The sequence below is a fragment of the Typopeltis vanoorti genome, chromosome 9, assembly GCF_054136105.1.
Source record: "Typopeltis vanoorti isolate ZY-2024b chromosome 9, IOZ_Tvanoo_1.0, whole genome shotgun sequence".
Taxonomy (NCBI): Eukaryota; Metazoa; Arthropoda; class Arachnida; order Uropygi; family Thelyphonidae; genus Typopeltis; species Typopeltis vanoorti.
In genome coordinates, this window is record NC_143557.1 from 78,065,471 (window position 1) to 78,090,747 (window position 25,277).

At 33.8% G+C, this 25,277-nt stretch overlaps 1 protein-coding gene across 1 annotated transcript in view; it reads left to right on the top strand.

Annotated features, from left to right (window-relative positions):
* Positions 1 to 25,277, top strand: part of LOC150103172 (HEAT repeat-containing protein 3) — a 193,966-nt gene that overhangs the window by 30,542 nt on the left and 138,147 nt on the right. The window contains exon 2 of the mRNA XM_090397657.1: positions 2,566 to 2,738. Coding sequence (XP_090253783.1) covers positions 2,566 to 2,738 — 173 coding nt within the window. The remainder of the gene's footprint in view (positions 1 to 2,565; positions 2,739 to 25,277) is intronic.

The window sequence follows — 25,277 nt, forward strand, 5'->3', positions numbered from 1 at the left end:
AAGTATTCTTCTCCTTAATAAAAATCAGTAACCTCATGATCCATGATCTAATTCCTCTTTCACTGACTTCAATCAAAGATTCACTCTCAAATCAAAATATGCAATTCGAGTTTACTTTCTAAACTAAACTGTCTCTTAAGTCAAAATATACCACAAACCCACCAACTGAAACTTACACTACAACTGTTATCATCCCATCAGTATCAGAAATTTGTTTTTAACAGTCAAATTGACAAATATATGATGGAACTCCACAACTTATAGTATGAAATACCACTCCTCACTAACATGTTTCTTGATAAGTCCTTCCTCACTTAATTAGCTGCAATGGAGCAAAATTGTACATAACCAACCCATAATATGTGAACTCTATCATCCTATCAAATTATCTGCTATATCTACACAAAAAAAAGGGGAAAAAAAAAGCCAACACATCTTTTTAACACTTTCCATAATATACCGATTACAGGATCTGTCACCTTTTCTTACTAGTCTCCCACCCATGAAAGTTTGTAGATCTGTTGTGCATTGGTATTATGGGTCAGCTAAAGGATAAATAATCCAGCAATCCTATTCCTGAGCCCAAACGAGGAACAATTTTGGGCAGTGGAAGTACTGTTCACTCAGCCAGGCTTTGCCATGCATACTAAAAACCTCATCTTCAAATATTGTTCCTCTCCATTGTTATAGACTTGGTTAGAAATGGTTAGGCAAATTGGTTTAGCAAATAAGTAGATGATGATTTGATGATTATTATTAGTGATTTTAATTATGCAAATTTACATGGAATAAAGAGAGCCTCTGAGAGCAAAGAAGGTGAATTGCTTAAGTTACAGAGGGCATGCAAGAATTGAGAATTTCAGATTTGATTATAGTATCAGTGGATGCTATTGTGATTGAGTTGTCAAATCTGTCTCCACTTGAGGTTTTATTGCGAGAAAAGGAGGACATATACATAACTGTATGAGTGGAGGGGGACAAGAAAATTATTCTTCTATACCAAAGAGTTGGTCATGGGATTTGCTGTTCTAGTTGGCCAAGTTGTTAGCATATCTGCTCTCCAACCAATAGGTTTGAATCCTACTATAGACGTGGTTGGCTCTACTTCTCTTTAGGTGGGAGATGAATTTCTTTTCTTAGTGCGAGACCACCTTCTTGCTCACTGGAGGTGTGAAGTGGCTTGAAAAAGTTCTAGAAAAAAATGAATGAAAAATTGAAAAAAAAAAATTAATTTTCATGAATGAAAAAATACTTATTCCATCATAGTACAAATGTACTATAGGTTTACAACCTTTCATCTGTGGGTGGGTGGGTGGGAATCACAAAAAAAATTATTTAACAATAGATGTCAAAATATAGATTAGGGAGATAAATATGTAAGTGAAATAAATGAATGATGAAATTAAGCAAACAAACTAGAAGAAGACATTAAGGCAGTCATTAATTATGTGAGGAACATAAAGAACAAGCTACAATTGTCTCACACTTGTTGTGGAATAACATTTGATAAGGAAAGAGACGTACAGTATGAGCGGTGCAGTGCTTAGCCAGTCAAGCTAATTAAAATCCCAAGTAGTGCTTGTCATCTCCTTGCATCAGTGATGGTTTGGTGGGAGGACTTATCGGAGTACAGAATTGCATTTCTGTGAGAAAGGATCAAAGCCTCCATCAAAGTGTATCAAGACACCGTTCTTGAACCTGTGGTATGGTTCCTGAACAACACCTTGTTTCATGGTAGGCAGTGGACCTTCCAACAGGACTCAGCCCCTGTGCACAAGACAAGGACCACACAACAGTGGTTAGAGGTGAAGTGCCTGACCATCTAATTGGCTGTCTGGAAGTCCCAATCTGAATCTGTTGGACTTCAAATTGTAGTCAGAGCTTGAGAGAGTAGCCTGCAAGAAACAATATCCAGCATCACCAGCCAGAAGGTGGATTTTGAACAAGCAGTGGCAGCATTACAGTTGGATGTTGTGTGTGCCACCATCACAGACTTTGGGTGTGTATGAAGGCAAAAGGGGGACATTTTGAACATTGATATAGTTGTTTTTTTATTTGTTTATTTTAATATCATGAGAGCTGTTTGTTGTAGTGGTATGTTTTTTATTTCCCTTTTTTTGCTTCTTTCTCTCTCTTTTTTTTTTTTTTTTTCCCCAGTCAAAAAAGAATATCAGAATGAAGAAAGAAAGTCACTTACTACTGTATGGCAGTATTATTACTTTTTTTACTTAATATTTTTCATATAACTTAAGTTCTTACCTGAACCATGCTAGATGATCTTTTAGGCTTTAATAAACAGGTGTGTGTTGAATAATTAAAATATGCAGGTTATTCATGATAGAATTCATACATGCAGTAACAAAATTATTTAATACAAGAATTATTATAGTTTGTTTCTGAGCTCCAAGGAGTATGTAGAAACCCACATAACTATCATAATTTGTCTCTTAAATAATTTTATTTACTTACGTATATTGCAGTGTACTTTGATATATTTGTTTATCCTGAATATATGAAAATGTGCTAGTGGTTACTGTTTATATTGAACAATAATTAATTTATTAGCTGCAAAGTCCCAGTGCAGAAGATAAAGAAAGTGCAGCATGCACTATTGCAAATTTTGCTACACAAGCAGATGTGGTATCATCACTACTAGACAACGATGTTATAAAGATAGCTGGACCACTCCTGGTTGATTCTAGTTTGGCTGTTAGGCATGCCATCACTGGTGCCTTCAGGTGAGCAACTTATTTCAAACTAGATTTAGGTGGTAAAATTTAGTTAGGAAACTTGACAATGTATTTATATATAAGAGGAATAAGGAATTTTTTATATATATCTTAAGACTGTTAAGAACATCTTTTTTTTATATTGGCATTAAAAAACTGCACTTATCTGATTATCATTCCATTGTTAGAAAAGTCATTGTCAAGGTAATACAATCAAAAGACTGCATATAAACTGAAAACATATGTTTTTATCTTATGATAGCTATATCTAACTTACAATCAACCATCAAAAGTGTCATAGAAACCTCATCACAGATTTTGCTCAGTTAAAGAACAAGTCGAATAATAATTTTCAGGAAAATTTTCCAGAGCCAATTTCTAGTATCTGAAAAATACCCCAAGTATCTTTTCTATAGTATGTGTACTAAGATAAAAATAGTTTATTTTATTTCTTTTTTTGTAAATTACAAGTAGATTTATCTGACTTAATTTTGTGTTAATATGTCTAGTTAAAGCAGTTCATAGTATTAGGCTCTAAAGCCAAAGATGTAACAAACACTTGCTTGTCGTCTGGTATGTGTGGTGTGAGTGCTATTTTATTTCAAAGTGTGAATTTCATATGAAATTCACACTTTATGCATTTTCTTCACTGAATACTTAGTTTATTGATACCTGAAAATCAGGATTACAGTATTACTTCATATGTTGTATAACATATGAAGTATTGATGTACAACAAAATTTGAAATGATGTTGACCGATAGCAGTGTTGAAGGTTTCTTGTACAGTTTCTACCTTCTGTTCAATAATTGGCTTGGTATTAAACTATTCTAAGTACCAAACTACAAACTGAGAATTAAAAGCTTTACTTTTTTAAGTTCATGCATTTTCAGTTTTTAACATGATCATGTTAGTCATAATTTCTCTTTGGGACCTGCATTGTCATATTTCAAGTTTTTTTTTTCCTGCTCAGACAGCTGTTTTTATCTGTAGGTATCCTTATCAGTGTGTGTGTGGGTAGGTATCTGTAGGTACCTACCCCCCGCCCATATATATATATATATATATATATATATTGTGTGCGTTGCCAGCTTCTGAGTTTTCTATCAAGATGTTCTAAGTTTAATAGGCTATTAGGCCAGATGGCCTCTTCAAGTAACTTCTTGTAAACCTAATTTTGGTCATGATGGAACAAATAATCCTGTCTCCATAGTTTGTGTTCTCTGGCTGGTTTGACTGTTTTGTAGGAGGGGGAAAAAAATCTGAATTTCCATGAGGGAAACCATATCATCTCTAGGCTAGCTTGCCTTCAGGTCTTTCAATTCTTTCAAATCAAAGGGTGTACTCACCACCGAAGGTAGTGAGGATGCTCTGTGGTTAGCAGTAGCCTTGTTTGTTCAAAATTAGTGTCTTATCATGTCTTCAGAAATAGAATAATGGACAGTAAAAATATATCTTTTTGTTGTTTTCATAATTTGCTTTCATTATCTAAGTTAGGTTTATGCTATCTAGAGACATTGTTATCTACTCTTGTCAAATTTAATTTTTTTTTCCAAAGAACTTGCCAAATTTTAATATGAATTGTTTACAGTTACTTAATTTTTCAACTTCTGCTATTTCAATCTTATGTGTTCATCTGATACATATCTTTATAATTCTTTATCAGAATCACTCTTTTAATACAGTATGTATTTACCTCTTTCTTATTACCTCCTGGCTATAATTATAACATTTTATATTTGTCAATTAGTACTGAGAGAGAGAGCATTATTATTAGTATCATACTCTTTTTAGATTCAGAACATAAATCAGAATCTGTATAACAGAATTCTGTTGGTTTACACTATTACCAAGTTACTCTGTGTGGAGTCTAGCCTATACTCTAACAGAAATTTTTTTTTTCACATACTTCTTGTGAACGGGTAATTTTTATAATGCAGAATATAATGTATTTTAATGTTTCACAACATGAAAGTGAGTTTTTCTCACCTCACTTTCATGTTGTGAAAGTTTGTAGCCAGTTAAGCTGCCTACAGATTAAGAATTAAAGTCTTTTATTTTTTAAATTAAAGTTCTTGCATTTTTTAAAGTTTTTAACATATATATTCATTAAAATATCCAAATAATGCATTGCTATCAGTGTAAAAATTGTCTGCCTTAACTTATTGTATATGAATTAGAAAGAAATGTTTGATTGTATTGCTCTCTGAAATTGTTCCCATAGGTCTCAGTGGTATTTGTCATTTTGTGCCAGTTGCAGAAGATATTGTTTCTCCAAATTTCTGAGAATATTTGTGGCAGTAGCACATTTGGCTTACACAAGGGAGGTCCCACATTAGTTGCCTTCTTCTCTGTTTTCCATGTGACAATTACTTTGCCTGATCACAGATATCTACCTTCCTTTGAAGTTTGTAAGTTTAAATGCAGTTATTAACAATTGGCAGGAACAGTTATCTCCTCTTTTCTCTCTCTCTCTCTTTTTTTTTTTTTTTTCCCTTACATGGAGGATACTAGATATTTCTATTATAACAGTTTTGGGTAAATATACCCAAAACTGTTATGATAGATCCTCAGTTTATTTATTTCTCCAGAGATAGTTTTATTACACAGTTTATGGCTTTCTGAACTCTTTTATTAGTTTGGTACAGTGCTTATATTGTAAGAGCCATCAATCAAGTTTAATGTCAAAATATGTTCTTTGCTAATCTCACAAAAAAAGAGTACAGTTTTAATTCTATAATCTTTTGAGCAACCTATTCTCTTGGTAATTTAACTTCTTCTTTTCTGGTAATAACTGATTTCTTTTCTAAAATACTCTATAAGGGAATGCAGCTGTTCTCTGAATATATTAGTAACCAAAGTGATTAGGTAACTGTCAAGTTTGATATTGCATGATCAGCCTTGTTGTGAAGGAGCGATTGCCCTACATATTTGTGATAAGGACATTAGGGAGTGTCAGTTATGTCATTAATTAGAGGAAAGTTTAAACAGGGGAGTGGCTTAAAAGATGATGACTAATGATTGAGATGACAAGAATAAGTGTCAGAGTAAATTATTTTTATAATTTCCACCTTGAAAATACTGCTTAGGTACAGTTTAGGTCTTGATAATTCACTATCTTTTTTTTTGTATGCATTTAAGTCAGTTATTTATCATGTACAAATGTTAAAATTTTTACTTATAAAATGCTGTTATTTCTTAATCATGTGTATGTAGGTTTGATATGTGTTTTTTTTACTTAAGACATTAATAAAGTTGAGAAACAATTTAAGATTAAGGAGACGTTAACTAGTTTCATTAGATTGTGCCTTTTATAGAATACATAATAATGAGAACCGAATCTTTTGACGATGCAATTATGTTTTTAATATAAGTGACAAAAAAAATTTTTTTTTGATTCATTTTAAAATTAGCATTGAATACTTACTGTATTCTCAGTTAGTCAAATTGGACAGTGATTGCATATAGAAATAGTGGCAGAATAGTCTACATATGTATTGAATACAGTGTATAATTTTATATATGGTATATACTTTTTTTTTACCTATACATTGCTTGAGAGTATGTTCTGGGGCCTGATGATGGGGTATAAATTTTTCTAAAATTATTCAAAAAAATTCTTATAAATAAATATTTTATAATTACATTTCATTTCTTAAAAAAAAAGTGACCATTAAATGGATTGATAATTATTGAAGTTTAACTTATTTGTGTTAATTTCGGTCTGAAAGTTTTTAATTATAGTTTGATTGATAAAAATACTTTGCCTTCTACACAAGGTAAGACAAAAAATTAGTGATATTCTGAAATTCAGGTATGTAGTCAGCATTCTCATGTTTGTTGATCTTAAATTCTGTATATTGCTATGCATTTTGTATGCTGATACAAAGAGAGAGAAGTATTTGCTATTTTCCTAACAGCTTTAATAAAGCTGTATTTGATGATCATTTGCAAAATGTGTAAATGATACTAAGCTACTATGAGCATGAGAAATAAATACTGAAGATCAAAAGTGAATGAATGAATTCAGAGTAAGATGGATATCATACTCTGAGATGAATGGATTAAAAGCAGATTCATTCTCCTCTCAATCCTCCATATGTATGATGTAAGTTTTTAAAGATGTTAAGCGTCGTAGCAGATTTGGAGGAAAACGAGGATACTTTCACCACTCGATTGGACAAAACCTGAGTTTGATTCTCATCATAAGAAGAATCTCTATATGAGCTTTTTTAATTGAATGCAAATCAGTCAATCTCATATGGTAGTAGCAGAGTTTTTTCTCCCAGAAATTCTAGTTTTTCATCTGGCATACATGCAAATTGGTCATGAGAACACATACAGTTTATAGACAAAAATACTTTTGGTGGTGGTATATGGCATTGTATATTGATGGTAGTAGTGTCATTGTGGTGGTAGTAGCTAGAGGATTAAGTAGGAGAGGGTGATGAACTGTGTCTAGTGGAGTAGTGTGACCCCCCCCCCCCAACCAGTAATGAGTACTTGGATTCCTGAAAGTGTCACATAATAATAATATCCGAATGTTATCCAAAGTAATGGGAAATGAAGTGAGGTCTTTCTTATGAGAAATAAGACAGCCCTGTTTAGGCAGTGTTGATTGACTGAAGACAGTTTAAAGCATCAACTGATTCTTGAATCAACTTTATTGCTCTTCATTTAACAAAGCTTGTAATGCTCAAATGATTCAAGATTCAAGCTCTTGTATGACAAATCTCTTAAAGTGAGCTTCTTACCATTCTCATGTCAGGTGAGAATACTTGAATGTTAGAACATATATATCATCAGCAAAACTATAGAAAGCAATTGAGATTAGTGAGAGAGAGAGGAAATGTGATTTATGTATAGGAGGAAGAGTGGGTGAAAGAGCAGTCCTGGGCTCTCCTGGCAATGATAAAGCAATCTGCTGAAGGAAAACTGGTGATCTACTTGCAAAATGCAGGAGGAGAGCATAATATTGTGACTTTGTAAGGTATTCTCTGCCAGATCTGATCAAATGCCTTGGAAATGTTTAGAGCTCCCACATCAGTTTCTCCAAACCTTTCTGTGGCATGTTAAAAATAGGTAAGGCTGGCTAGGAATCTAGTGTAAAAATATGGCAGAATCCATATTTGTGATCACTAATTATGTGCCTCATGGTAGTAAAAACAAGTTGGTTGTTAGCATGCTTCATTATTTGCAAGATAACTGAAGTGAAGTCAGTGGATCATTTGTTTGATTTTTATGTCCCTTTTTAGAGACAGATTGGATAAAGACTTACTTTCATGCTGTTTCATAGATGCCAGACAAGTGACAGCTTATATGATACAGGATAGGTGTTAATTCTGAAACACAAAGAGGGATACCAAAACCAGGAGGCTTCTTTTAGGTTATTAGGATATTTCTTGTCTCACTGGTAAAAGAGAGGATTGTTCATGGTATAGTTGGGGGCAAATTTTCTTGGTCATCTAAACATGAGTTATAGGAGAAGACTGATACCAAAAGGCTATAGTGTGTATTTAGTTGATCTTATCATGGTTGTGTGTGTGTGTGTGTGTGAGAGAGAGAGAGTGAGATGGAAGCAAGAAAGAACAAAAGTTTGGACCAGTAGGTTTGGCAAAGGACCAGAAGCTCGTCTGCCATTTGAACAAGAGGCAATCTGATTTGTATCTGGTCCTTTCAAAGTGCGATTTGGATTTGCCAGTGTTTTTTTACAATGTGCAGGCTGAGTGCGAAGTTGGGGATTTTGACACTTTAAGATATGCCGAATTTTTATTTTGGACTGCTTTGCTAAGGCTTGGATAATAGTCAGGGATTTTGTTTGGAGCAGGGAATGAAGGCCTTTATTCCTTCAAGGATTATTTCAGTATTCGGTCACAGCAGGTGTTGGGATTGGGATGGCAAAAGTAGTAATCCTATTTGTCATTCTGGCTGGTACTGTTGTTAATGCCAAAGTACACGGGAGTCTGAGATTGGTTGTGTGGAGTAATTTTATTAAAGAAAAGTGGGAAGGTTTATGTTCACAGTTTCAAGAGGAGAGCTAACATTTACAATATATTTGAAGGGAGCATAGAACTGGTTAAGGAAAGGTCCAGGATATTCAGAGAAAGATAAGGATTATCTGGTAATTGGTAGGTAATGAACAGTTTGTGTTCAGGACATTAATGAAAGCAATAAAGTGAGGCAAAGAAATCCTGAAGTAGATAGATCATATAAAGGGGATTTATCATCATCATCAAATTCCTGACATGTACCCTCAAGGGGTGTACAGGATATGATAGTACTACATGAAAAATTTACATCATTACTAACTTCCTATCTACAATTTTCCTCCAAATCAGTCTGTTACTTGTCAAGACTCCAATATTATCATTATCAGATCTTATGTTTCTATCATCTAAGGCACATTGTACTATTTGTCGTAAAGTGAAGATCTCATCCTGACAGCCTCTATTTGGCCTGAATCCAGCTTGTTCTTCACCAAGCTTTTCTTCCACAATTCTTCTCAACCATTTCTCAAGTATACTTGCATAGATCTTGCCAGGAACACTAAGTAGGCAAATACCTCTGTAATTCTCACATTCAGTTTTATTTCCCTTTTTATATATGGGTACTATGAGATCTCTACTCCAAACATCTGGAATATGTTTCCTATGTCTAGTCCTTCTGAACAACGCAGTGCTGCCACTGTAAGACTTTTATACCACCATACTTCAGCATTTCTGGTCGAATATCATCTACTCCTGCTACCATTCCACATTTCAAACCTTTCATGGCTTTTTCTACTTCAAGTATGGATATGTATTCATGACTGTATGTCTGTTGAGTGTTTTTCACCACTGTGCTATCACTGCTTGTTTCATTTAGCAATTTTTCGAAGTAATTATTCCATACTTCAAGGATATCTTTTTCTCCTGTTTTCATGTAACCTTTATCATCTCTAACTCCTTTTACAGCACTCTTTACTCCATTTCTAAGCCTCTTCAACAACCTACAGAATATCTTACCACCTTCTTGATATTTACTTTCTATGTTCTTGCCAGCATCCTTCCATGACTTTTGTTTAGCTAGTTTTACACAGTGTTTAGCTTTCTTACATTTGTCTCTGTATTCTCTAAGAGCACAAGCTGACTTATTTGCCAGGAACTTTTGATATGCTTTCTTCTTTTCCTTCACTGCCTCTTTAACTTCCTGTGTCCACCATGGAGTTCTGATTTTTCTATCCTTGCAGACAACCTCACCACATGCCTCTCTGGCTGAATCAATCAGGGTTTTCTTCAAGGCTTGCCACTGAATCTCCAAGGTTTGGTTCCTGTTCTCAAACTCTTTCATTTTTTCTTCAATAATCTTTGTGTATTTTAGTCTACAGTTAACATCTGAGAGCTGCTCAACTTTTATTCGCTTTAAAACTTTCTTACATGCTATTCTTTTCAGTACGAAATTCAATTTTATCCTGCTCAAGACTAAATAGTGATCGCTTCCAATTTCAAATCTTCTGTACACTCTGGTGTCCTGCACCAGGGAGAAAACACCACTATCAACAATGACATAGTCAATGAGACTTTTCTTATTCCTTGCCTCTTCTCTCCATGTGAATTTGTGCACATTTTTATGTTGGAACATGGCGTTAGTAATAACCAGTCCATGCCCTGAGCAGAAATCCAACAGGTATTTGCCATTATTATTATTGGCTTTGCTCTTTTCTCCAAATTTTCCCAAAATATTTTTGTATGTCTGACAATCATTTCCTACTCTGCTATTTAGATCCCCAACAAGGACCAACTTTTCCTTTTTCATTGTGTTAGTTGCTTTCTCTAAAGCCTCCACTTCTACCTTAGTAGAACCTTCTGTGGGACCATAGGCACAAATAAGTCTCATTGTCCAATTCCCCATTCTGATATTTGCCCACATCACTCTACTTGAGACTGCCTGCCATTCAAGAAGATGAGCCTTGTATTTTGTGTTGAATACTATGGCTACTCCTTCTTTTCCTTGATTGTCATTTCCTGAATATAACATTTTGTGTTTATTGTGTTTAGAAAGATCTCACTAGGTTTTGTCTTTTTTGTTTCAGTCACCCCTATTTTTTCGATCTGGTACTTATCTAATTCCTCAGCTAGCTTCATTTCTTTGCCATTCAGGCTTCTTATGTTGATAGTACCAATCTTTAACTCTGGTGATGTTGAGTGCTGTCATTGAATGTCAGATCTAACAAATGCACATATGCCCTTCTTACAGAAAGAATTATGTAGAAGGTATTTAGGACAATCATGGTCATAGAAGATGCCAGTTGACATTCATAAATGAATAACAGATCATTTTTGGTGTGTGCAAGTAGTGGTAGTGCATGTTATTAATGTTTATGTCTATGTTCTTGATGTTAAGTGAATATGGAAGTATTTTATTTATTTATTTTTGCTCAGAATGTTTTATTTATTTATTTTGTCAGATTTTTTATTTTTGTGTGTGTGGGAGGATCTTTAATATCAATGTTACTGTTATTTATTATGGGGTCTTTTCTGGTAGGTAATGTGAGAAACTAACAGTAACCATGTAAGTTGGATTTAACTCAGAGTGCTCTGACTTCACTCTGTTTGAAACAAAATAAATGCAAAATTTTGAAGGGAAACAAAAAGTTGCGAGTGGTTCACTGTGAAATTTACTACAGACTTGAAGCGATTTAAAAAAAGTACCATGTCTGGTAGAGCAGATTTTTGGATTATCTAATCCTTCGCCCATCCATGGTACTAAAGTACTGTAAGTCCTTTTTTTGAACAGAGTGAAATTAACAAAACAAAAAAGTATAATTAAATCTTTTTCAATAGTAATTGTCATTAAAGTTTGCATTTAAATGTGTTATGCAATCCCTTGATATTCTAGGGTTAATTACTATTCAATTGAAACTGTGAAATCAAATGTCACCAAATTATATTTAGTAAATTTCTGTTCTATATAATTTTGTGATATAAATGCTGCCTCTTTTTCACAATTCTATCTAGAATAATATTAGTTTAGATGGTTTCATCCTTTTTTTTTTATTTTTGTTTTTCTTAGAATCTTAAATGAACTAATTTTGCATATAATTTGATAAGAAAATGTTAAAGAGATCGGTTGATTATTTGTTGACTTCAAATATACTATCGCATATTAACAAATGAAAATAAAAGTTTAGAAAGCGGATTAAATTAATCTCAGTAGGCTTACATATTGGCTATGGTTCTAATGTTTTTTCTTATATTTGTAATCAGAACATTCTTCTTGTTTACATAATTTATGGTTTGTATCTGAACATTGGCTACTCTTTTTAAGTGCTGTGCCACTTACTTTCAGTGAAGAAATGACACTTTTTTTTCATTTTATATATAAAATGTTGCAGTTTTGCACTAATTTGTTAGTGAGACAAATGAGCTGACAACATCAGTTTACCTGTCAATAAATTGACAACTCAGTACATCAGCTTTTCATCACATTAAAGTAATAAGTCATCAAGTGCCCACACACTTGGAAGAATTCCGAAGTATTTGTGTTTAGCAATTCATCACCATGTTTCCCTTTTGCAATGCAAATCACAACATCATTCCATCATTCTTTAATTTTTGGGTAGTGTTAAAATTAACAGCTAGGTGAATGTTGCTGGAATCTTTTAGCAAGTCTGGCTAATCAGCATGAATGCCATATATTCAGTATTGACAGAAAAATGATAGTGAAAATTTATAATGTTGTTACATTAATTAGGGATTTAAAAAATGCATATAGCTGAGTCATTTGCAGCATTTTCAAGATGTTTTGTAAATTTTATTAATTTAAATTATTTACTGTTTCAGTAATTCACTTGATATACATGATAGTTTTTTTTTTTTTTTTTTTTTTTTAAAAGGACAATTTACCCCTTCTCCTCTGAGGTATCTTTTATTTCTGCTTCTAATGCATAAATCCCCTTCTCCCATTTACATAATATTCTTTTTCACAAATTAATTCCTTTGAACAAGCCATATTGTTATTGTTTCTTATGTATTCTTTCTGTATCTTCCTCTGAATTTAAGCCCATTACTGTTTACTATATATATGCTATTGGTGAACAAAGTAAATGAGATTGAACAAAGATTGAGAAAGTATATTTTAACAAGTATGCACAACTTCTAGATCATGTTCTTTTCAGATATAAATCTTGGGGGGGGGGTATTTAATTAATGGGCATTTCTAGATTTGCCTCATTATGAAAATTTAAAACTCATTATGAAAACAATTTTGTTTTCATAATGAGTTTTAAATGTTCCCCATATACCACATTACATCAGATCCATTAAATGTTTGAGACTTGATGTTAAATCCTTGGCAAATGGACATAGATATATTTTGTGTCACTTAAAAATTTTCCCACTTTCATCAGAATCTGTTTATGATTTAAGCTTTGATATCACTGACAGATGGGAAAAACAGACAAGCTGACAGACACTTGCATAGATTAAACTATATGCATAGATTTTTATTTATTTAAAAATTACATATTACATAGGTTTTACTATTCATTTTTATGGTAAAACTTATTGTGCAAACTTACACAATAACATAAATTTTAATACAAAGACATAAGTTCAGAAACTAAATTATATTATGTGCACTTTTACTACAGTGCTCTGCACAATATGGGTTTCAGCATTCTTGACATTTTACTGATAGAAATTAATTTCTTTATCCTAAATTTCATGAACTGACAGATTCTTCACAGATTTTGGAATGCTTTAATGAATTTAATCTTAATTTAGCATGAAGTCAGACATTTCATAATGGTAAATTTATATTGTATATCACGTTGGGATGATTTGCTTGATTTCTGTATATTTGATGAACAAAAGTGAGAAATGTATGGAAATAAGTTGTTTATGGTCAGTTTCTTTTAATGAATGAAATTTGTGTTCAGTGTATCCATTTATTTTTACCCTTCAAAATTGTTAACCCTCTATTGGGTGTATTTGATTTAGAAAATTTTGTGAATTGTGGTCAAGTAGTTGCCAATGCACTACAGAGCCACTATATATTTTTAGTGCAATACAGTATTGCGAAAAATTTAATCAAGTGCTTTCCTCCAATTTTTTTTTCTTATTTTTATATATAAATCTTCTAACTAACCACATGAAGTAGGAAGCATGCTTGTAGCTTTTATTGGTTGATTGCTAGGCTTTATCCTTGTGTGCTTTCTAGCCAGTGTGAATAGAACAAAGTGACAAGAATACTGATTTTCTGAGTTGTGTGGTTAAAACCTTTTTTTTTTGTGTGTGTGTGTTTTTAAATAATAAAGTGTGAAGAAAATAATTTTGTTCTCATTCATACACCACGACCAAAAATGAAACTATGCTATATGTAGTTTCTTCTTGGAGAAGAAATCCTACCTTCCTATGCTAAAATTTGTTAACTCAGAAACTAGTTGAAAAAAGACCTAGAAAGTACTCCTCTAGTGAATGACTCAGATCAAGTACATAAATCTTCCTTTATTCTGCCAGTCTAGAATTGTAGAAGCTAGCCCAAGGTTACACAGACATCTCATTCTTACAAAAAAAAAAAAAAAAAATCATTTTATTAATATTGCAACATTGGCTCTACTTGCAGCAGTGTTGTTTTTTACATTGCTAGTCAATTGGATAGCATACTAGCTCCAACAAACAGGCACCCTATTTATAATTATGTGTGGGGAAGGGAGGGAGGGAGAGAGATTCTTGCTCTACTGCAATTGGAATCACTGTTTTGCCAGACATGTTGTTTAGGTTGTTTCTTGGTATATGAAACTGGTTAGAGCACATATGGTAGATCCTAAGTAGCGGAGAGCAGTCCAAACTTCCCTTAAGAAATTAGACTGAATTAATGCTATGAATTTTGAGTGCCAAGAAAAAATAAAAAAAAAAGAAACCTTTTATTATGTATCAAATTGTTGGTTTATAAGACATACCTATCTAATAGTACCACAGAGGCTTTAGAATAGCTTTAATACTAGGAATCAACTCTATGAAAAACTTCACAGATATCCTGTAGATGTGATGAATAACATGATTAGTGGATGCTTGTCACTGACATCTTATTCCAGTACATCCAAAAATGTTTAATGGGATATAGATTATGTAACTTAATGGAGTAGAGAATTTTATCAAGTAAAATCACTATCTTATTCCTGTAACCATTCTCAAATGACACTTTTTCTGGAATACTGTTATCCTGTTGGTAGTGTCCACATGCACAATAAATGGTATACTTTTTCAGCGACTCTTGATATTTCTGTCTCCTAGGACACTTCAGACGGCATCAATTCACCTAGATCTTGGTCTTCTTTTGGTTTTTTTCCTTGCTATCTAGTCATTAGGCATCTGTTTAGCTAATGCTTCCTCTCCTGTTATGTTAAAGTCTCCATATTACTTAGATTAGCTTGCTTACACATTCCTGAATGCCAACAATGTCACGTTCATTCCTACTACTGTCATTTTTAATATGGTTTAGCTATTGATTGCATTTGTTTACTCCCCTAATTTTTCTTGGAACTCATATCTGTTGATCTCCAGTGTTTGATCATTTATTTAATTTCTAATCCAGCTCTCAAATCCATAAATTAAAATTGGTTTGAAATTATTCAGCATTCCCCCCATTGAAAACTGTCTTTATACTTCTAGTTTGGTGTTTTTTCCAATCTCTTTCTTTTTCAATATAAATTTATTCATTTAGCTTCCCACCATACAAGCTTTGCTTATTCTGTTCTGTTTCCATATTTAATTTGCAATCTATACTTTAAAAAAAAAAGGTTCCTAAACAGCTGAAACATTTTTACGTGTTCTGTAGGTTCTTCATTGAGAATGCTGAAGTTTTCCATGTTCCTTCGTGTTTTCATAGTTTTGGTCTTTTTATTATTTTATGCCAAACTTTTTGCAGCTGATTTTCTAGTAACAACCTTTTTTGATTATTTCACTACTACCTCTCGAGATTATTTTACCATTGTTTATATTTGGTACTTCTTTAGCATTCGGAAAACTAAGTACTGTATTCTATCCTTCTCCAATCACAGCCACTCTTAATAGTTGTCAATTTCTTTTTCCAAAACTATTCTTGAACCGCCACTGGTAGTTTTCAGTGTTACAATGTTTCTAACACATGGTATTGAGAATGTTGAATACAATCTGTCAGTCGCATTGAAGAACTTTTAGATAACTATAAAAATTGCACATCCGAATGCAGAAGTGTTCTCTGAGAAGTGGCGCAATATTCTTCGCAGAGAATACTTCAGCAATTAATATTAATGGTTACTCGCCCCGTTATATAGGGTCTTAACAAGCCCTGTATAATAGTGAGAGAGAAAAGTATGAAATAACTGTTCCATTAACCGAGCCCGCTGTCGAGCGTTTTTCAAGGTCACACTCGTGCAATCTAGTAAAGCATAGCGATAAATGCAAGATTAATGGAAACTGTTTTGGCAAGTTTCTTATCCTAAATAGAAATATGGAACACTATATCTAAGTGTCTTTTTTTATATTTGTCGTGTTTTGGGCATTAATAAAAAAAACGCAGTTGTTGTGTAATCCACATTCAATAATATTCCGCAAACATTTTTTTAAGGAAAAAATACTGTTCGTTTCTGTATTTCGTTATTGATGCGAAGTACAGTATTAATCTTTTTTCAGCTGAAGCTATTTGCCATTCCAAGACCACTGAAGTAGAGGATTTTTTTTTTTTTTTCAATGAAAAACAGCACACCGGACGATGGACAGATACAAAGTTGATATAATACATTTCCCCAGTGGCTGAAATTCCTTAGGCTTTAAAAAAAAAAAAATTCAGATAAGCTATTCCGTGAAAAAGATATCAACCCAGTTTATAGGTATTACAAACACTTCTGCACCTCGAAGTCCTTAATTGGGCGGTGATTGTTCAGCATTCCCCCCATTGCCATAACATTGATCATTGGCACAGCTTAATGGAAGTGTGCGTTGAGAATGGATGTTACTCTTCTTAACATTCTTCCACTTTCTGATGTGATCATTAGCTTTCAGGTTGCAGATGATTTTCATCGCAATTACGATATCACACTACCTCTAGCTCTTGGAGCCTGAAGTGTTCGGAAAAATGTACCATATTTTGTCTCTAGAGTAGGGTTCCGACTTATGTGACAATTCTATGCACGAACGGTTGGAAACTAAAGCACATTTAGCACCATGGGTGGACACCCAGTGTTGCTAGTACTCAAGTCAGCCTTTTCTTGGCATTAATACCAGTGACTTTTCGAAAAGAGTTTGAGCAAATAAAACATTGTGTTATAGTTTAGCTGTTGCAGATACTGGAAAATACTGCACAGATGTAAGTTTTCATTTGCCCTAAAGTAGTGAAAGATTATCACTGACTATAGGTGCAGTGTAAACTGGAAGAACTATGTGAAAATTAAAAAAATAATAATAATAAAAATTAAAAAAAAAAAGATCAGATCGAATTCCTTCACGTGCGCGGAACGTTTCTAGACAGGCCATTTTTAGATAGGTGTGGAAAGGTTTTTTTTCAAGGCACATTTGGGAATGAAGACCGCGACTGTCTTCAAGAACGTATGCAATCTACACGACGCCTTGATTCCATAGTTGCCTTTACACTTATTCCAAAAAATATAAAATCTCTGTTAAACTCCGAATCTCTCTCGCTCGCACGCAAAGAGACAAACTGGTGCTAGATCACATGCTTTGTGCATCCAAAATCAATCCAATTAAACTCAGGTTTTTAACTTCCGCTTACCATAAGCTTCCTCGATGCAGTATCTCTCATCTCGAATCAGCTCTTCTTGTCAGCCATCCAGTTTGAGACCATCAGTGATAATTTTGTATGATTCAAATTTTTCTTCGTGATTCTGAATAAGAATATAATCCCCCCCCTCCCCACACGCGCGCACATTTTTCATAAAATAAAGAAATTATCGTAGACAGTTATAAAAATGGTGCGTTTCGTAATTGTTCTATCGACACTTATTCATTATATTAACACTTAAAACTAGAGCCGGCTTTGACACGCATACATATGCCTATAATTTTGTTTTCCCGTTAAATGATGCAGTTGAAACACCAAAAATTTTACTAGTGGTCCCAAATACTACGTCATTAAATTTCATCAATCCAGGGAATAATATCATTTCGAACCGTTTCACGAATGAAACTGAATTCTAATGGAGGACGGGGCAGAATTTATTTTGCACACAACAAATGTTTCATATCAGTTAAATATCAGTTGAAATAATTTTGTAAGATTTTTCAAATAAAAATACTCCGGCTGAACCACAGGCATTCTTATGTATATCTTAAATAAAATCCAGCCCGAGTGGAGTTCTTTCGGTATATCATTTCGCCATGTTTTTTCCCTTTATGCACCTACAAAATAATCCGATTGAAATGCTCTGTAAATATCTGTAAGTAGTGCCGTAACGAGGGCGTGGCTAAAGAGGCGCTCACCACGGGCGCAACTAGGTTTGGGGTGCTAAACGTTAAAAATAAATAAATAGATATAAAAGTCCGCTATTTTATATTGTATTTTTAAATTTTGGCAATACGCCGCTTTAGACACACAAATTCTGCAACCCACCAACTCATTTTGATGGGGTTAATAGTAAGTATTTAACATATTGCATTAGGTAAAATTTAACTTGTTACATCTAAAATTTTTTTGTCATTTTTGGGTTGGGGGGGGCGCAAGTTAGGCACTTGCCACATGCTCTTCATACCCTCGTTACTGTACTGTCTGTAAGGATCTTTCCAACCAAAGTCTGGGATCACCGTTGTACTGGTAGACGGAAAAACGAATCTTATAGGTGTTTTACACGAGATATAAAGGTCGCTGTCTGTACTATGCCTCAAGCTTCCTGTTATAACTACGATTTTTGGACTTCCCACAACAAACTTTTAATGTGTTTAGGGACTGACTCCACTTTGTGTTGATGGGTTCATCAATGGTTACGCCTCTGGGCTTGCATCGAACTTATTTAAGTGAAAGCCATTTCATTATAGCATTTTTATATTTCTTTCTCTCTCTCTCTCGCTAAAATTTTTGGCAAACTCATCTCAGATGCCTCTAAATGCAAGACATCTATATATATTAAGTGTCATCTGCGCTCTCAGTAGGTGTCTTGAGTATTGAGTAGACTGTCTACCACAATCTTTGCCATGAACTGCCTGTTCAGCCGAAGACCGTGCCACTGCCTCAAATGCATGTATAATACAACACTCGTGTTTCTAGCTTTCAGATTTTTCTTTACCCCAGAATAGTTCAGTAGGATAAGCGCCAAGATATGGAAGATGCAGTTCAGTTTACGAATGAAACTTTGTAGATTGCCTGCATTTGCCCAGTCTATCGTGGCAACAAAGCCGTTGTTTGTTTATTACAAAAGTCGTGTTCATGTCATGGAGAAGACTCATGAGGTGAGGTATCGCGGTCTATGAGACCGGGATACCTCACCTCATGCTTCGGCCATAAATCTAAAACAGACAAACAAGCCATGAAAAATAGCTGTATTTTGTATGGCTAATGTCAGTTTAACTTGCAATTTAATGTACGATTCTGTTAGTGTTGGGATGTAGTAGAACATTTCTGCAAACGTATAACCTTTGAAAATTGGGAAACTTGATAGGGCATTTGTTTTTTCAGTAATGTTTCTGCTGAATTGCATTGCCCATTGAACGAAATGAAATTTTTACTAGTATTACAAGCGAAGCAGCACAGTATGTGGCTTTCTTTAAAAAAAAAAAAAAATGGCCAAAATTCATTGAACATAATATTAGAGAACGTGCTGGCTTGAAATAACTGTTGCTTATCAGACAGTTTACAGTGAATTGAATTAATTTAGTAAATATTAATACTTTGATTTTGCTTTTATGTAGTTTAATAAAATTAATATATATTAATTTTATTTCCATATTAAAATTTTCATTTTAATTGTGCTGTTCCTAGAAAAAAATTAAAAACATTATCTTTGTTATACAAGATTCGAATTAGTAGACTTCGCTATTAGAAAACCTGAACATTTAGGCCACTCGAACTTTGTATTAACCAGAATCCGCTATAAAACGATTCCATCACTTGAATGAAAGACCAAAACTAATCATAACGCACTTCGTATGTTTTTGAGTTGCATGTGAACAACAAATAATGCTTTCCGCTTTTATATCCATCATGTTGCGACGGATAAAAGGATTGTGGATTGATAGTTTGGACAATAATTTGATAAAGACATAAATTGGTTAAGGGATTGCATAGATAAATATAGAGGGACAATCTTCCCAAAGTGAGCGTTAAACAGTAGAGTGAAGAAATTTTTCTCATGGTGAGTAGTGAGTGTACTGCCAATAAATGACTAAAGAAAAGTAGGATTATGGTAAAGAAAGACTATTGTCTTTCTATTGAGCAAGTTGTTCAGTTTAAGTTGTAGTCCTTGCAAAGAACAAAAGGCAGATGAAATGAAACCGATTGATTGGGTCGGTAAATTTGAAGCTGAGATGTATAAGAATGTTATATTGAACAGCAGTTGCATTTGTTTTTACAGGGTTAACGGAAAATGGAACAACTAATTTGGCAGAAACTGTGCCCATGAAAATAAAAGTCATAAGACTTTTCTTCCTTAATAAAAATAAGTAAACTTTGTTTACTGAAAACTACAGTATCAACAGCAGGAGACTGCATTGTGGACTATCTTGTGGCCACAGTGAACCTACTATCGCTATCCAGAGCTTCTTCACCCACTGGATAATGATTGACGAGATGGCTCGCAGTTCAGTATGTTCAAAATTCATGTGTTGTTATGATTGAAAGCTGAGCCAAGAGCAATTATGTATCCCTATATGGTACTTTTATGGTACATTAAGAATACTTGCAACAATGTATATAGGTCTCTATCAACTCATTTCTCTCTCTCTCTCCTTTTTTTTTTTTTGTTTGTTTGTTTGTTTACACACACATACACATTAGTTTTGCATAAGAGCACACTATTAATCAAATTAATATCCAATGATTTATTAACATTCGGTAATTTTTTTTTTTTTTTAAGTTCTGTGTGCAACTTGATTGCTCGATCCACTATAAGCATACTAATATCTCCGTGGGAATCTAAATATCAGATTTCGAAGTTAAATATATTAACATTATGACTACTTCGTGGGAATACTCAGTTCTGTTTTATTTCCCAGCAAATATTTGTTTTTCCAGATTATTCTCAGATAGTTCGTTTTTCAGTTTGGAACTCCTCACAGGAGACGATTTGGATAATCGACTCCGCATCAGGAAATTAACCGAGTATTATCTTTTCAAGATCAAAGATTGACTGACGAAGAACAACCACAACCGTCTTTAAATTATAATTAAGAAGTGCTTATATTTTTACTTTATTATTCATTATCGAAATGTGTTCCCTTTACAGCATGTCTCAACCAATCGAACTCATTACCAGGTTTGTCACAATGTGTGAAAATCGAGAGAGAGAGAGCGTTTAGAAGTCATTGCTGTTCTTTCAAGTTGCTAGATTGTCACCCATTTTAGCATTAACAGATCATTTCAAAAGTTCTACACATCCACGCGTGCGCAACCACTAGGAAGATGTAATAGTTTCCATCTTCACGTCAGATATAAGTCAAACTCGGAGTAAAATCATTTTATTATACTCGTTTGTATTCATGTTCCACGAAATAACACTTCAAAATGAAAGAAGTCGGATATCGTGCATTTTGCATGACAGTGTTGAGACTGCATGTTTCGCGAAGTGTTTGATTGTATGGATGAAGTGCTTTCTCACCCAATCGTACAGTTCTGACATAAGTCCTCCAGCTTCTATTTGTTTCCTAAGTTGAAAGAACCATTCCTTGGGAAACGCTTCACTGTCATTTACGTATTTTCTTCCTAAGTGACCCGATTTATCGAATATAAAAACAAAAAAGGTTTGCAGACAGGATTTACGTAACCAAACCTTATGCAAGAGTGATAAGGCAGACTGGAGGTTATGTTGAAGGGCTGTCCTTCATCATAAGTTTAACAACAGGAATACAGCGCCCGAAATGCTTGGAATAATATTCGAAGTTTTATTTTTTTCGATAGTAATCTTTTAGACCAGAGTGTAATAACTATTATAGCGCGAAACTGCAATGTTAAGTATCCAGAAAGGGTACTTTGCATTTGAGGTACTGCAGCAAAAACTCCAAGTTTCAAACTTGGGATTTTGTTGGAGTACCCTCAAACTGGTATAACATATGTTATGTCAATTAGTAGAAAAGCGATTCTGTTTAGTTGAAGGAATTTTCAGCTTTCTATTTAAGGCGCTTAAAAATGGCTAACGTTACACAAAAGTATGGCATTAGCCACGATGTAGTTTCTGTTATCAGTGTTGATTGGGTGTAGTGGCTAATATTCATGAAAGTCACTCCTTTAAGAATTTTTTTCAACTTTAAACACATGATCTAGGCCAGTGATGGCGAATCTATGACACACGTGTCAGCACTGCCACACTTGAGGGTTTCAGGTGACACACCTTGGATGTTGAAAAATATTGGTATTCTGATGAAAAAACTGCGATAAATCGTGTAAGATCGCTCTCAGTTAAGGCGAAGGTAGGTTTTGGCTTTGAGAATAAACTCAAAATATTTCAACGTGATTTAGAAAGTAGCAATTTTAAGTATTTCCCAAGAGTGAAATTTTTTTTTAATGAAACCAACTCTAAAAATCGTGAACAACATATCAACCAATCAATGGAAGTTCTAAAGTCAGTAACTGAACAGTTCTTCTAGATTTGAGCAATTTCGAATATTGGAACAAATTATCCAATTCATTAAATTTATCCTGATGAAACAGAATTCATGGATCTTAAATTAGATGGCTTTGAGTAGTTGGATTTAAAAGATCTGGAAATGCAACTAGCCGACTTCCAGTGTAATCCTATCTGGAAAAGAAAGTTTATTGCTCTTAGAAATGAATTAGAAGAACTTGAGTCTGCATGATACCGCATGTAAAAATGTACATTGTGAAATTCTAAGCGTGTGGAATAGCCTTCCCGAAAACTTTCATGCTCTTAAAATCTTTGCTAAAGCTCTTCTAACAATTTTCTCTTCTACATATTCTTGTGAAACTCTATTTTCTGCCTTAAATAATATCAAATCGAAAGGGAAAAATAGATTGAGCAATGATTTGAGCGCTGCCTGTGTAGCATTAAAATGTACACATACTATAGTCCTTCTATAAAGCAACTTTCTACCAACACTCAGCAACGGAAAAGTCATTAAATGTAATGTAAGTTTGTAATTTCAGTTTATTAAATCAACTGTATAATATGAATTCATAGATTTTATATCAATGTCCTATTAAATAAATAGCCTAATATGATATGTATAAGTCACCATCTATGATTATGTAGTTAAATTTATAACGCATGTATGCAAGTGGCACATCAACAACGTCAATATTTAAAAAAAAAAAAAGATGTTTGACACACCTGGGTAAAAAGGTTCGCCATCACTGATCTAGGCTATCATGGAATCACAGGACTCATCGCGAGAGCTCACTACAATACTTATTGCCCTAGCTTCCATAGCTTGGGTTGCTTCCGTCATAGTGCCAACAACTATCACGTCCTTGAAGACAGCGTTCAGACACTCACCCACTCTAGCAACACATTCCATTTACCATTCTCGGTGAGAGAGGGGGGTTACTTTTCACTCTCCCCCATGTACAAAACCTTTTACTGTTTCCAGAAATGACCTTTTGTCTTCCCTTTATCAACCGATAAGCTCGTTTTACCAATATACTCCCGAAGAACCTTTATTTCTGTTGTCACATCATTTCAGGAAATAAAGCTCATTGTGGATCATGTGCGCTACTGCTGTCATGTATAATCTATTGAAGTTAGGAATATAATAACGACCTCGCACACCATGCATGCAACTTTTTATTTAAAAGAAACTAAAGAGAGTTTGAACACACCTGCGTGGCGAGTTCCACATCTTATACGGAACGACGTATTTGTTTAATTATATTCGTTGTGTGATTCATCATTTGAAAAAATCCACCTTTGGGACACAGACCATAAATTCGGTTACGTTCACGAAAATAATCTCTGGATGTATCTGACCAGGAAGACGGAAATGCAAAACTGTTTCGTTTAAAAGGATACAACTGTGTAGTTCACAGTTTAGAATAAATCACTCGTGACATAATAACCGTAATGAGATGGTAAATCAAAAGCTGTTCAAGATATTAATACGTAATGTTTATGTGAACTTAAAACAATGTGCTCAGTTGTATTGTAATTCTGTGTCTAACATGAAAAAAAAAAAAACTACAATTGTGTTTTTAGGCAGTTGTTTAGAATTCTAACCACGATGATGGTTTTAAATATTGGCGAGGCTTGAGTTCGTCTTAGACGAATATTTATGTTCGAATTCAACACGTTCTCATTTCCAGAGCATTAAACGTCAAGTGCTCTCTTAACAATGGACCTCGTGAATATGTTTGTATGTTTATTTATATAAGCTTTACATTTTTTTTAACTTGACTCATAAGATAAACGAAGTTCATTGGCCTTTCATGTTATCCGCATTACTGGTAGAAAAACTTGTTTCTTGTTTAAATTGAACTGGTGATTGTTATCTGTAATTGAGTTGTGTACTCACAAAAACAATTGCTTTTTTTTTTTACATAACTATTTACTAGTTCAAAAAAAAAAAAAAATCGATGTTATACTCATTTAATCCATTTACAACTCAATATATGTTATTCGTGCTTTCTTCCCCTTTCGACCATTAACGTTAGGCCTAACTAAGCCTCTATTCCGTTCACGGAATATGCATTATTCCAAAACAGCAGGCAGTCGTTTAAAACCGCATCCGTTAACGTGTCCACGGTTACCGTGGCATTCATTTGAGCGTGATCAGTGTATGTGGCCTCGCGTTCGTCACGTGCTTGATTAACTTGGAGCTTCGGTAAAGCCAAGGAGAGTTAAATTATAGCTTGTGTCTCAAGGATTGAGGTGAATGTCTTCCTTATATGACCTTTCCCTCGTTCTTTTTGTCTTTCATCTTTGTAAGAAGCATGTTTCATATATATAAACTTTTAAGATCTTTTAAAGAAGTTCACCATCAATAGATTCCATCTAATAGTATAGATGTGCCCCCTTCACATAATAAAGAGCGCCGGCTTCAAAATTAAATGGATCTTGAATTGCATTGATAATATTTGTAATTGCCATTTCATGTGCATTTAGGGAACTGCGTTGGTAAAGAAATTGAAATCTTGCAGATAAGGAAGATAAATCTTGTTCTTGATGAGATCATGTTTTTTTTTTTTTAGTTCTATTTGTTCTGTTGATTTTTTATTTTATTTTTTTTATTATTCTATTGTCGCTGCAAGTTTCATCAACCGACCTGTTTTGTATTCTATACGTTGTTTCAATGTTAATCTTTTATTTATTTGAATAAATACGTTATTTAATGAAGTAAAATTCTCGGCGTACTTGGGATTTGTTATGATGTCTTTTGTAAAAATCTTTCCTCCTCATTATCCTCTCCGGAAGATA